At 49.3% G+C, this 14,604-nt stretch overlaps 3 protein-coding genes across 3 annotated transcripts; all 3 read left to right on the forward strand.

Moving 5' to 3' along the window:
- Positions 1–661: 661 nt before the first annotated feature.
- Positions 662–2,854, forward strand: TEOVI_000589700 (uncharacterized protein; the record flags this gene model as incomplete). The annotated part of the gene is made up of 1 exon (XM_067222717.1): positions 662–2,854. One exon carries the CDS (start codon positions 662–664, stop codon positions 2,852–2,854), a length of 2,193 nt encoding a protein of 730 aa, XP_067078818.1.
- A 1,153-nt stretch (positions 2,855–4,007) lies between these two features.
- Positions 4,008–12,194, forward strand: TEOVI_000589800 (uncharacterized protein; the record flags this gene model as incomplete). Its single annotated transcript, XM_067222718.1, has 1 exon — positions 4,008–12,194. The coding sequence occupies one exon, from the start codon at positions 4,008–4,010 to the stop codon at positions 12,192–12,194; it is 8,187 nt and encodes a 2,728-aa protein (XP_067078819.1).
- A 647-nt stretch (positions 12,195–12,841) lies between these two features.
- TEOVI_000589900 (uncharacterized protein) lies at positions 12,842–14,581 on the forward strand (the record flags this gene model as incomplete). Its single annotated transcript, XM_067222719.1, has 1 exon — positions 12,842–14,581. One exon carries the CDS (start codon positions 12,842–12,844, stop codon positions 14,579–14,581), a length of 1,740 nt encoding a protein of 579 aa, XP_067078820.1.
- Positions 14,582–14,604: the final 23 nt, after the last annotated feature.

Raw genomic sequence — 14,604 nt, forward strand, 5'->3', positions numbered from 1 at the left:
AAATAATAAGAACAGAAAGTAATAATGAAGATAATTATTAAGTAACAAGTGAGAATTCCTGTTGTTGTTTTTTTCCCCCTCCCTCTTTATTATCATATCTTTTCCTCCTATTTGTTAGTGCTGTTGTCAATGTTACTCCAACGAGCACATTTTACTTTCCCCTTTTCGTATTTGCTTTTTTTTTTAAAAAAAAAGAAGAAAAGATAAAGATAAAACACGGAGTAAGTAAAATCAACGTTTGTTTACGTATTTTTTTTCCCCTTTTGTGTGTGCATGTGCGCTTTGGTTTCGCTTCTTCCGTCCAGTCGCCACGATTATCAACATTTTTCGTTTTGGGGTGTTTTTTTTTTTTTGATTTGGTTTGATTTGGTTTGGTTTGGTTTTCCCGTGCACCTGCTTTTTTTGTTTCCCTCCCCCCCCCCTCCCTCCAATACTTGAACCTTGCGCGATGGTAATGTGTGGGCTTACATATGGTATTATGTTGCTTTATGTTCTCCGTGTTTTTTTTCCATTCTCCTCTACTTTTCCCACACACTACAAACTCTTCCTTTCCTCTTTTCACTCTTTTTTCTTTAAAAAAAAAAAACAACAACTCCATCGCACATGAATCTACACAAATATAAATAAAATGTATATTGTCACCTATTAAGTGAAGCGACACATGATGGAGTTGTTACAACTACCCACAACATGTGAGTGTCTTTTACCGCTAGACGCTGCTGTGATGGCGGCGTATGGTCCGAGTGCCATTTATTTCTTTCCGCTCTCGCAATTATTTAACGCGGTAACGGCAACGGCAACAGTAACGGCACCTAAAGGTTTTCATAGTGTTGAGTTGTCCTCCCATTGGGGCTGTTGTGCGCCATGGCACCCGCCTGGAGCCTCACTGGAGCGTTGTGGTGTGTTTTACGAGCAATCGGGGCTCGTACGCTTCCGCAGTTGCAGTTTCGGTGACATGCCTCAACAAAAACGTGTTGATGGCAAAACAAAAAAGGGAAAAAAGGGTGAGGAAAGTGTTTTTGACCCCGCTGTAAAGGGTTTGGATGGTATTGAAGAAATGGCGGTATTCTTCGGCACAACGTTGGTAGTCCGCACCGGTGCAGAGGCATTGTTTTTTGCCCTTGATCCGGCAAGTAATCCCGGGGAGGAGAAATTGCCGCTTATCGGTCGCACAGCACTCCCACAGGGAAAATCGATATCGACGACAACGCCGTCAAACGATGTTAGCGCTGATAATTTGTGGTATTTCATGGGAGCATCTCACCCAACAAGTATTGTAGATGAAGGCGACCGCTACATTTGCGTGGCCTCATTTGACAGGAAGGAACGGAAGCTGGAGGCGGTTTTGTTGGCGGTCTCCGACACACGAGCTGTGCAACTGAAGCGTACCAAAGTTGGGGGCTTGAAAGTCTCACCAGATGCAGGAAAGTTTTTCTGTTGCGCCTTTAATTGGTCGCTGCGGCAGTTGATTGTTGTTTTCAAAGGTAAGAAGGGAAAGACAAGTGGGACCACCTTGGCACTTTCCCTAGAGTCCATGTCCCTTACTGCAGAAAACATAACGGTTCCACCAAAAGCAATGGACTTGACGTACACTACCGCTGGAGAAGCGTGGGCCCTCACCACCGCTAACGAAGATGGTGCGCTTATAATTAAAAATTTAATGGCAGCCGACGCCGGCCGCGAAGTGCGTTTGCCCTCCCTGAAGGGACGACAAGCAAGTGGAAATGGCAACCATGATGACCAGAAGAAAAAGAAAAAGGAAGAGGAAGAGGAAGGAGAAGGAGAAGGAGAAGATGTCCACACATGTCTCACAGCCGTGGGGTCTACGGTATGTGTGTTGTATGGAAAGGCGGTCGCGATGGTGTGCACTGATGATAGCGCAAACAAGGGAGGAGCCAAGTCAAGCAAAGATTCCGTTACATTTAGCGGGCATACCCAAACTGGAGGTGAAGAATCGCTTTATGCATGGTTACTGAAGCAGCAGCAACGGAAAGTGGATGAGAGTGAGGAAGAAGAGCACCAGCAGGAGCTGCGTGAGGTGATAAATTTCTTACAGGGTACCGTGAAGGGACCGCCCACCCTCATCGTCCGTGACTGCCGTTACGTATCGCAGAAGAATGGGGTGTACAATCACGATGTCCTCGATAGCATTCAGGCGAATTCAAAAATGAAGGTGTACTACAAGCAACTGCTGCGTTACATTGCCATCGCTCAATCCCTTCATCCTGTCACTATTTTACTTGCCTTGCACGTGGAAAACCCGAGTGTTCGTCTGAGCGTCGCCGCACTGCTTGCTGTGAAGCCGGCGCTTGCTGCTGGAGGTTTGCGACTACTCGAGTGGGGCGGTCCCACACGATCTCATTTCAACAAAAGTGGAGACGGCAACTACAAAAGCAATGCCAGGCGAGAGGCTAAACTCTTTGGTGCAGCGCTGTTAAACTCAGCTCTAGACGCCCTTTCCGCTGGTGCACTCGGTGCTGTTGAAGTGCTGTGTGCGGTAGCAGATATTACACTTATGGCAGCCCTCACACCCAATTCCTCATGTACTGTCGCGGGCAAAAGCGATAGTTTTAGACAAGCTGCAAACCACAACCGCCAGGATGGCAATGCGGTTACTCGTGAAGAAGTGGAAGCGGAACTCACAATTGTGGATTGCATTGCAGTACTCACAAGTTATGCGCGGTGGGCTCTTGTCACGGCGGCACCATCCCTCGGCACCATTACCGCACACCTCGCCCCCCCACGCACTGATGAAAGTCGCCGAAAGGAGGCAATGATTAGGGACCGCGTGGCGCATGCGATCACAACATCGCGGGATATTCAAATTGATGTCTTTCCGCTGCGCTGCCGATAAATCGGCGGGGGGTGGGAAAAAACGAACAACAAAAAAAAATGTTTTGTTTACTGCCTTTTGCATTTCGATGTGTGTTTGATGGTTGAAACAGAACACGGTATGAAGGATATTGAAATCACAAAAAGAAAAAGGAAAAAAAAAGGAGCAGCTTTGAGCAGTGAGTACAGGAAAGAAGGAAGGAAGGAAAGAAGTAGGGGAAAAGAGTGCAAGTGAGCTGCAAATGAATGGAGAAACATTTATGTTGAGACCCTTGCAAAAAAAAAAAAAAGAAAGGTGCTACATTAAGGAATGTGTTTTGAGCGAGAATTATAGCTCTGACCCTTTCTTTTCCTTCTTGCATGTTGAAGAGGGACAAAACTTAAGCGAATAGGTAATAGCGGTAAGGTGTGACGATGTGTTTGGACATCTCCCATTTGTGCGAGAATGGGAGAGAAAAGTAACAGGCGTTCCGAGTAACAATAATGATAAGACTAAAAATTAACAACTAAAAAGAAAGAGGACAAGAGGACAATAAGAGAGAAGTTTTCTTGCTCGCACACACGCCACCTTCCTCTTCCCTTCTCTCTTCTTTGTGCGGTAACCTTTGCTTGGTTACTGGCGTTGTCATCGCAACCCCAATTCCGGTCCTTTAATGTTGTTGTTGTTGTTGTTGTTTTTCCTTTAAGATTTTCATAACTTCTGTGAAGCTGGATCAAATCCGGTTGGAGTTCACCCTTATATGGCTTCAAAATAATTCTTTTTCCTTTTGTTTTTTTTTTATTTTTCCTCCCTCTTTATCCTCCTCCAATTACGGTTGTTATCTGTGCTTTCAAGTGGTGGTGAGGAGGACTTCACTAACGGGAGAGGTCCTGCACGCCCACTTGAAGGGAAAGGAGAATTAAAATAACACTGACAATATATAAGAAGGAATCCACACACACAAAAAAAAAAAGAAGTGTATATTTGTAGAGTGAAAAGCGAACACAAGTCACCAAAGGGTAACAAAGAGGAAATATATTCGGGTTTGTTTGTCTCTGGGGTGTGGCAAAAAAAAGAAAAAAGCTCAAAAAACAGAAGGTGCTCTAAGGAAAAATTTTTTATTTATTTTTTTTTTGAAGAAAAAAAAGGAGAGGGAAAATTAGTCAGTGCGTGGAAAATCTTATTTTGAAACATCATGGCAACGGAAGAGCCGGTTAGTGACACAAAAAAGTCCAATGGGGTTACTCCGCGCAAACAAATTAGCCATACCGTACAGACTCTCACTTCCAATTCATCAGAAGGATCTATTCATGTTCATCCAACTCAGGGATACTATGCGAATTTCGACGTGGATACTGTATATGTCATTCCCTTCACAGTGCGGAATCTGTCGCGCGAAATATGTGCACTTCGCTTCACCCATCCAAACAATCAAACCGTATTTCGTATTAAAACCGACTCTGTACGGCTTGCACCCGGGCTCACACATGTGATCGAGGCTGAGTTCTTTACGCATACATCACAGGATTATGAAGATAGCTTTGTTGTGTTTACTGATAAAGAATCCATCACAATTCCACTTGTCGCGAAGTGTTTCCCCGATGTGGAGTTTCCCCTTACATTGGACTTCGGTACTGTGGAGCGTAACACACGCGGAATAGTTCAATCACTGGCCATTCGCAACCCCGGTCGCCGTGTGGTGCGTGTACATATTGTTCCTGAAGGTGAGTCTGCAGCTTCTGCCCTCCGGGTCCGGACGGCGAACTGCGATGTTGGGCCCTTCAGCGAAGGAAATGTAATGGTTGAGTTACTGAGCCCGTTAGTCGGCCGCCACAAGTTTCCTCTCACTGTAACTGTCGACGGTGAGGCTAAGACCCGTACGGTAACGGTAACAGTGGAGGTTATAGACTGTAGGGGAACATTACTGAATGCGAACACAGGCGAAGAGTTGCACTCACTGATGTTCCCCAAGACATATGTCGGTGCAAAGCGAACGATGGAACTTATTGTGAGAAATGATAGTAGGCAGTCTGTGAGCTTTGCTTTCCAGCTATTGAGCGATGGGAACACGGAGGATATCCCGCCGTTTAGCTTCGTCCCGCAACAAGGAAGACTGGGGCCGCGGGAAAAGAAACACGTAACCGCCATATTTGCCCCAATGAGGTCAAAGGAGAAAGCAACGGGTTGGACGTGTCGTCGAGACCAACAAACTGCTGTAAATGAAACATTTGAGTGGTTGTACTCACTACTATTCGTGGAAACGGAACACACTCACACATTGCGCGCTACTGGAACGTCCACGACAACTGTGGCATGGCTATCGCAAACCGTTGTCGACTTCGGAGAATGTGCAATGAATGACTACCGGGACTTCGTGTTGCAAGTTCACAATGGTCACAAGGACGCTCCGCTGTACTTTAAATTCCCTCGGATTGCTCACTTTCATATTTCTCCTGACGAGGGCAACGTGAGTGCTGCGAAGAGCGTCCCTGTTCGGTTGACGTTCCATCCACGGCGTCTTGGCAACTTTAGTGAGCGCTTCAACGTGGTATTCAACAACACGGAGACCACTCCGCTGACGGTGGTGGGTGTCGCAACCAAAATTGTACCGCAGCAAAAGCGTATCGGTGGCATTGACAAACTTCCTCAGGACTTTGAACGTACCATGAAGGCCATTGAGCCTGTAGCGGAACCGTATGTCGCCGCTGCGCCGCCTGAAACGTACGCCAATCTGGACGATGTGGACCTTGGCATGGTTCCTGCTGAGGGATTGCGCCCGATAGAGCCAGAACTCGTGGCTCCTATTGGAAGGTCGCGTTCGGCGGGCGAGATGGGTGGACTGGGTGCAGGGGATCATCTCCCACTTGTAACGCTAGACGTGAAGACACTTATACGGAAAGTTTATAAGGAAGCGCCAAGCAACGCGGCAGAGCGTCGCGACTGCAAGCGGGAGCTTCAGCCCATGGAACTGTTGCGCATTGTTGCACCAGTCAAGGTCCTGGAATTCCATCGAGTAACGGTCGGCTCCACCGCCACAAAACCGTTCTTTTTGTACAACGCCACCAGCGCCGCGGTGCTAGCCACGATGCCAACCGATGAAGAGCATTTGTCATTCTCACCGCAGGCACAAGTGATCCCCCCCGGTCGCTCTGCAGTTTTTGATGTAACGTTCCGTAGTCAAGTGGTTCAGGTACTTCAGCAGGTGATGCAAATAACGATCAATGGTAGGCACCTGCTCCGCTTTACAATGCAAGCTGATTCTGTTCCTGTTGAGGTTTCGCTTTCGCGCGAGGAGATGGTTCTCCACTTCTCAAACTTTAGCGAGGAGCCTGTGGCCCGCTCTACAGTCGTACTTTCCAATAATGGTAACAGCGAAGCTGTGTACTCGTGGGCCCTGCAGTTGAATAATGCGGGCACCGGCAGCGGGAAAGGTAGTGGTAGCGGTCCATTTGCCATCGAACCTATGAGCGGCACGATTCCACCAATGAGCAAAGTAACGGCTTATGTGTCTTTCAGTCCTCCATACGGCATTATCACCGCCAGCGCGTGCGCGAGGCTGCAGGTGGAGCGTTCCGACGGAGTGAAGACACTTAACATCACAGGTGCCGTCCCAGTCACTTCTTGTGCATGGGGAAAATGCACAACTGCCGGTGGTACACCAGTGGTCTCCCCACAGGGGAAGAAAGATTGGAACAAGCATCATTCCGCAACAGAGGCCCTCATTGAGCTGCAAAAAGTCCCTGCGGGGAGGGGAACACGTGCGAGCATCACACTACACAATAAAGGGAAGAACGTCGCCTTCTTTACCTTTGACGGTGTACCAAGCTGGTTGACTGTCTCCCCGGAGAGTGGCCGTGTTGGGCCCCGCGAGTCAGAGGAAATCTCGCTCTTGGTGTATCATGAAAAACCTGAGGCCCTACGTACCGTGATGAACTGCTGCGTGCGTGGAATAAAGAAGCCACTGAAGTTGACAGTTTCTGTGGATGTTTGTGCCGCACTTTTAGAAGTCATTACGCCACACCGGCAAAATACAGAGGCCATCCTCGACTTTGGTATGGTGTACATCGGCACTGAAAAGGCCCTCCCGGTACGTTTCAAAAACACAAGCGATGTTGACGGTGTTATCCTCGTTGACTTGCGACAACATATGGAGTTTGCAGTTGAGTGCGCTGCCGATGTGGACAGTGCGGCAATCCACGACGCCACCGTTACAAACAACAATTCAACAGATCCCCCGACAATGTTGCAGTGGTGCGGGCCAGGTGAGCGAGAGCCCGGCATGGCCTCTATAATCATTCCACCTTGCAGCGAATTAGGTGTTTTGTTCGTCTACCGGCCCGTATCAACCGCAGAGGATGGTGGGCGTTTCTTTGTGTCGTGGAGGCATGTGGGCACAGATATTAAAAACCCACTGGTGCCGTTGGTGATCATTGCGCAGGCGTTGCAATCAAGGGTGGCCGTCACCCCCCGCTTTTTGAAATTCCCTTGTACTGTGGTGGACAGTCCCTCCGTTCCTGCAACAGTGACAATTAAGAACACGTCGAGTGTGAGTGTCCACTGGAGGCTGCAACCGATACGGAACAATGAAGACTCTCCCACAGCGGAGGGCCGAACCCCACTGAGCCCCGCCAGCAGCAGAGTTAGCTCATTTGTCATGAGTATCAGTGGTGGCGTGCTGGCACCGCATGCGAGCGAGCAGGTGAGCGTAACTTTCGTACCCGATGGTGTGGGTAACTGGCGCGAGCTCTACGGTATTTATGTGGATGGTGATTTACTTCGGCATTGTGCAGATTTATCAATGAGTGGTTTTGCAGCGTTGCCCCGTCTCCTGTGCGACGTGGAGGAGCTTGCTTTTCCGCCCATCCCCCTGAACATAACCGTTCGGAGGCGTATTATCATTACGAATGATGGTTTCGATCACATCAATTTGTCGTACCACACAATAGACTCCGGGCCGCTCACCATCACGTTCCCCAACGGTACTTCCACCGGGCTGATGGGACGCATCCCCGTAGAGATTGAGTTCTGTAGTCAGTGGCCGGTTTCTGCCGTGTCGTCCATCAAGTTCTCGTCAAACAAGGGGGAGACGTTGACCCTGCCCTTCAGGGGAGCCGCCATAAACTCTTTCCTCACCAATGCCCCATACGTTATTCAGAATGCCAATATTTCAAAGATTGCATCATCTCGTGGTGATGAAGAGTGGAAGGAGCCGTTAATTTACCGAGAGATAGACAGCTGGCAGCTTGCTGCTGACGGCGGCGGCCACAAGGTGCGCAAAGTTGGCGGGGAGACACAGTATGTGAGGTCTAATTCAGTGAAGCCCATTCCACCACGGTACCTGGAGCCCATCGCACCTGAATTTTACGTTCGTTGTGAGGAAAGTCTGCGGTTGTGGCTGAATTATAACGTGTTCCTTGAGCCCGTCGCGAACCTCGTCACTGCGTTACAGCTATCCGATGGACGACTACTTCTGGATGCAGCGCGTCGAATGGGCGTAAAGAAGCAATCTCGGGCTCCAGATTCATCCGAAAGCACGACTAGCAGAACACTTGTTACACTCGAGTCGTTAATGTCGCTCCTCAAGCTTAACGGTGGGTGCCTAAGTGAAGTACAGATAATCTACCTGATGACATATGAGGCATATTGTCGCCACCAAAAAGAGGTAAATGCGGAGGCTATTCCCTTAGCGAACTTCACGGAGCGGTCTACACACTGCTGGACGGTGGTCGTGCTGCAATTCATTCGGGTTGTTTACTTTGCCAAACTGCGGATAGACAGCATGCTGGCTCAATACCCCTCGCTTGGTAAGTATATGCCAGTAGAGGAGTTGCAGGCGGGGTCTTTGTCCACGGCTATTTACGGTAGCAACGTATTTAGCGGTATGGAAAACATCTTACTTTACTGGGCAACGTACAACCTACGTCAGTGCATCAAAAAGGGTATGCTAAAGGACACCCGGGCTCCTATCCGGCGGTTTGAAGACCTGAGGGATTGTGTCGCGGTAGCCGCGTGTATATTTGTCTTTGTACCCTCTGCAGCGGCGTACGTGTCAGCTGATAGGTTTGTTCCAGAGACCGTGACACAAAGTGACCTAGAGAACAATATCAGTCTGCTAACCAATGCACTGGTGTACGTGGGGTTCCCGTCATCCTTTAGCAGCGTTGAGCAGATACTGCAGTATGGCCCGCTGGATTGGTTGTTGCTGCTCTCAACACTCTTTCACTACCTTCCGCGCTTCATTCCCACGGGAACAATCGTGTTGAAGGGGAAACTCCTTTCACCTGCCACTCACACTATTGAAGTGAAGAACACTTCAAACACGGTCCGTGTATACACCGTGGAAATGAGCAACTGTTCTTTCCGTGCGGTTCCGAGGGAGTTCACCGTGGACCCAGGGGGGACCTTCCAATTACAGCTGGAGGTGACTCTTCGCTTTAACCGACGACTGGAAGGGGAATGCGTACTTGTTGACAGTGCCCAGAACCTGGTGAAGGAACGGATGCCGTTAGTATTTCATCTCGTCGCCCTGCCAAGTGAGGAGCCTCTGCGTACAGTCCACCTGCAGGCGCCACTCTATACAGTGGTGCATCAAGAAATATGCGTTGAAAACCCATTCGCACAGAACTATGTGGCAACTTTACGACTGTCACAGGAATACAAAAACGATGGAGGATATTCTGAAGGAGAGTTTGGCAAACTGCAACAGGGTGCCTTTTACATATCGGCCGGTGTTGTGTCATTCAACGTGGGGGAGCCTACTAAAGTGAGCGTGCAGTTTGCTCCGTGCGCCCGTGGTCAGTACGAAGCACAGGTAACCTTCCACGATGTTCAGCTGGGTGAGTTCTCTATCGTGCTCATTGGCACGTGTATACCACCGAAACCAATAGAAAAGTTTGTTACGCGAGCGGAGGTGGGTGAAGCGTGTAACAACACAGTCATGCTGAAATTGCACAATCAACAGTTCGAGCGTATGATGAACACAGTGGAGGATTGCAACCGGTTTCCAAGCTCGCGAGTTGTTAAGGGGCCATCAATGCCGGAGCTCACCAATATTCCCTACAGTGTCACATTCGTGAACGAGTCTTTTGTTGGACCCAGTCCCTTCTTCATAGGTCCCGAAAGTATTTTCTTCACCCGCGGCGACCAAATGCTGGAACTGCAGTTCAGCTTCTGCCCGAAAGTCGTTGGTGACTACAATGGGTATATTATTCTCGCATCGAAGTATGACGTACGGACTATTCTTCTTCATGGTAAGGGTATTCCTGTAGGTGAGAAGAGTATTTTGCGTTTCTCATGCCCAGCGCGGCAATCTATTGTGCAACGCGTGCCCATCGTCAACAACACGAAGGAAAGTTGGTTGATTACAGCCACTATCGAGGGTGACTGCTTCAGTGGACAGAAGGAGGTCCGCATTCCACGCGGCAAAAGCCGTGAGTACCTTCTTCGATACAACCCTGCATGGGTTTCATCGGACACGGGAACCCTCACACTCCATAATCGGGAGACGGGTGAGCGCCGAACCTTCATGCTGTATGGAGAATCCGTGGAACCGCTCTGTGAGGATGTAATTACTGTGGAGTGTAGGGCACGCGAGAAACGAATAGAGACGCTGACGATTCCCGATATCAACAACATGGATGGGAACTATACGGTGGAAACAGACTTGCCATTCGCTACAGGAAAGCCGACAGTGCTTGTGCGGAGGGGCACAAATGCAAAGTACGACTTGATACTTCACCCTCTTATGGGTGGAACATTCAACGGAACGGTTGTGTGCCGGGCTCCAAATGGTCACTTCGCGTGGTATGGTATCACCATAATTGTGAGCGCTCCTGAAAAGGAAGGTACGCTCAACATTTGCACGGACACGCGTACGCCCGTAACAGCCTACGTGAGCATCCAAAACCCCATGGACAAAACCATTGATTTCACTGTAGGGCGTTACGGCGTAGGGCTCTTCGGAGAAAACTCCATTTTGGTGGAGCCGAGTGAACCATCTGTGTATTCCCTGTTGTTCCTTCCCTCACGTACTGGCAAGTTCCCGGGGAGGCTGACGTTCTTCAACAAAGAGGTGGGGGAGTTTTGGTACGAATTGGACATTGTGGTTGAGGATGCTGCGCCGGAGGAAGTGGCATTCTCAAGCGAAATCGGCGTGCCGCAGACGGTGCAGGTACGAATCCCGAACAATACCCCGAACGAGCTGCCGCTGTGCGTCACCAACACCAACCACGACAACTTCTCGGTTGTGCCTAGTAACCCGAGGGTTCCTCCATACTCGGAGTTAACTATCGATATTGTGTACAAACCGACAGCTATAGGAAGGCCCCAGGAGGCCATGATCAAACTTCTCAACCTCGACTCAGCAGAGTGGTGTTATCACTGCCGGGGTGTAGGCCACGCTCCTGCGGAGTTTGCGCCGGTGGAATGCGTTTGCGAAGCTTTGGGAAGAGTTTCCGTTGTGCTCAAGTTCAAGAACCCGTTTAGCGTTCCGATGATGCCGGACGTCGAGGTCAAGTGCGAAGAGATGAATTACTATTCCGCTGCCGCACAGTCGCTTCCCGGTACGCCAATAGCACCAGCGACTGAAGCCTCTATAGTGGTGATGTACGAACCCAAGACTGTAGGACGGCACAATGCCACTGTTTTGGTGAAGCCGAAGTTTTTGTCGGAAGAAGTGCAGGACATGACGTGGGTTTTCCCATTGAAGGGTTTGGCGGAGTGGCGCAGCCACGATCAACCGCTGCGGTTCCGTTGTGTAGCGCGGAAGAAAGTGGAGGAAACAGTTGAGTTGGTCGCCCCAGGGATGACGGCAGCCAACTTGAGCAATGTGACCATAACACTGGATCTTGAACGAGGGCAGCAGTATGCCAGCGCGGTTCGCAACAGTCTCTTCTTCAAAGTGCACCCTACTGTGGAGGTTGAAGGGATGCTCAAGTTGGATATACGATTTGTCCCTCTCCGCCCTTTTGTTGCAATGGCGGATCTCGTAGTTCGCGCCGAAAAGGAATCGGTCTGGCGCTATTCTATTGTTCTGGAAGCCTCCCGCGCTGATGTTGATGATACGCTGGTCGTCAAATCCACCCTCCGCGCTGTTTCCACCATCACATTTGATATTTACAACATCTACCCGCATTCCTCTCCTTTTACAGCCTACTTTACCCCTGACAGCTCACGTGATTTCTCAGTGGGGGTGCCGCAGGGTGTACTTCCTCCTTTTATTATTGGGCAGCGAAACGCAAATGCGGCAACAACAATGCAGGTTCTATTTTCCCCCACAGCAAGGCTGCCGCAGCCTGAGGGAACGCTGATTATTGACACGGAAGAAATGCAATGGATATATAAGGTTATTGGAAAGGTGAGCGGTCGGCCTATACACCCATAAGTGATAGAATATGAGATGTTCAGGATGTACACTAATCATTAGAATTGAAAAAAAAAAAGTAAAGAAGGAAAAAGAGAGAAAGGTGCAAGGAACAAGAGAGGAAGGCGGAAATTTAGATGAGTAAGCATGGCATTAAACATATAATTTGTCGCATGTACAGCTTATTTTCTCTCGTGGCTATTGTTGTTATTCATTCATCTTCGCTTAATTTTAGATTATGACGGAGAGCTTTTTTCTGCGGCTAATTGAACAATAACAGTGAGAGGGAAAGAAAGTTGAAACGTTGGGATAGAGGGCGAGAAAAAAAAGGTGTTGGAGTTTGAGGGCAAGCACATACATTTGTTTGTCTCTTCATACTTGGGTGCATATATATACGCGTGCCCACCGTGGGATGTACATACGCTTGTAACATACAAAAAAAAGAAAAGAATGAACAGAAGCTGTGGACGCGCACACCGGCCAAGGTGCCGGCAGCCGCTGCTGATTCTACACATATGCTTCCGGTCCCCGTGGTGCCGCATGATTTCGCTCTGCATGCCCTTCCCAAATGCGTCTTTTCATCCTTTTTTTTTTTTTTGCTGCATCCTGTTTTTCTTATTCTCTCGCTTAATCTTTGTTGTTAGAGGAGGATATTTGGTTGGTCCTCAATGTTAATACGCCGCCTCCGCCGCCCTCACAGCACCGTGAGAGGCTGCCGCATTAGTTCCGCAAGCAATAGTGATAGCGCCGGTGCATTTAGTGCTAATGGAACACAGTTACCTGACCCACCATATTATCTCCCACATTCCCCTCGATTTGACGCCGAGCGCTGTGGAACTTTCAACAAGAAATGGCTTCTGAATCTGCCGGCGCTCAAACCTCTCGTTCGAAACAGTACTTATTTACCCAAAAAGGAGGAATTGTGGCGGGCTCCGACCCACGAGGCATTGGAAACAATAATAGGGCACCTTCCTTACCACGATGCTCTCAGATACATCACAGAGCACAGTTTATTCCTCCTCTTTCCCACCGTACTGAGGGCGCGCGATGCGCCCCTTCCACATGTTATTTATGAGGATTTCATGAAGAGTTGTACGTTTGCTTCGCTGCAGAATCCACCGGAGGAGCAGTTTGCACTGCCTTCGGTATTGCTTCGTACGTTGCTCTGCATGGCCGCCTACCATTGCACTTTGGATGCGGACTACTTCACAACATGTCAAATGCTTTTCGGCCGCATGGAGCAACAACAACAAACGACGCCGGAGGTGCTCTCAGCATGGGTTTACTGCTGTACAGCTAGCGGTAGAGTTGATGAGGCCCTAACATACGCCAAATACATGGCCGATTGTAGTGCACCATTCGATGTGACGGTGTTCTCCCTGATGCAACATCCCTCATTGAATCCCATTGAAGTGGAAGACGGCTCGGTGCCGCACTCAGCGAAGGGTTTGTTGCTTCAGCGGCGCTTAGGTAATCGGTTGCACACCGCCTACAGGAGTGACGCAGTAGCCGCACATGGAATGTTTGTTTACTACGCTTTGACGCTGAGTCACGTGCGGAAGTGGGAGGTGATCCGCGCAGCTGCCGCGTTGGGCGTAACGTTGGCAGAGCGAACTGTCGTACTTGCGGTTGAGGTGTTTGCAAGGGAAAAGGGAATGCGGTGTGGACCCAAAACTGTAAAGGCACTGACACACTTCCTGGCACAAGATGGGACTGTAGGGCATTTATTGTATGTGTTACTTCGCGCAAGGAAAAATGAGCTGCTTCCTGAGTTTCGTGATCTGCCACACACGACATTTAGTGAAGAAGAACAGGAATTGGTTTTGCAGTGTGTTGCGCAACGGGCAAGGCACGATGACAGTTTTGCCGTAGCTGCAACACTTGTCTCCTCACTAGTACGGGAGGATGATCCAAGTGAGTTGCTCATGGCGTTTGCTCGCGCCGCACGAAACCATCACTCCGCTGATGTTTGTGGTGGTGATGGTGACGGAAGTGTTTGCGCCGACGTGCCCGCGCCCGTGCCCGAATCTCCGCCATCGAATTCTTCAGAAATAATTGAGAAGGACCGGTGGGCCGTTGTGCAGGCGTCTGTCCGCTCACTACTACTTGATGTGAATGCATTGGACCAGGCAAGTCGCAGGGATGCATATCATAAGCATTGGAAAAATGGAAATAAAGGAGTGAAAAATAAAGAAAATGTGTTAGCAAAAACGCTGACGCTCCCGCATGACTCGATGCACACGGCGACAATACAAAGGAAAGAAAAGGAACTGTGGGAATTAATGCGAAGTGACACTCCAGTCGGCGTGCGTGAGCTGGCGCAGCTGAATATTATGGAGGAGTTGCAGGAGGCCAAAAGATTGGAGCGAGCGGAAATGGCATGGGTCAATCCAGATGGCACATTCTGAGTGTATGTGCAAAAAAAAAAAAA

The sequence above is a fragment of the Trypanosoma equiperdum genome (genome assembly GCF_001457755.1).
Source record: "Trypanosoma equiperdum strain OVI genome assembly, contig: ctg_1684, whole genome shotgun sequence".
NCBI lineage: Eukaryota > Euglenozoa > Kinetoplastea > Trypanosomatida > Trypanosomatidae > Trypanosoma > Trypanosoma equiperdum.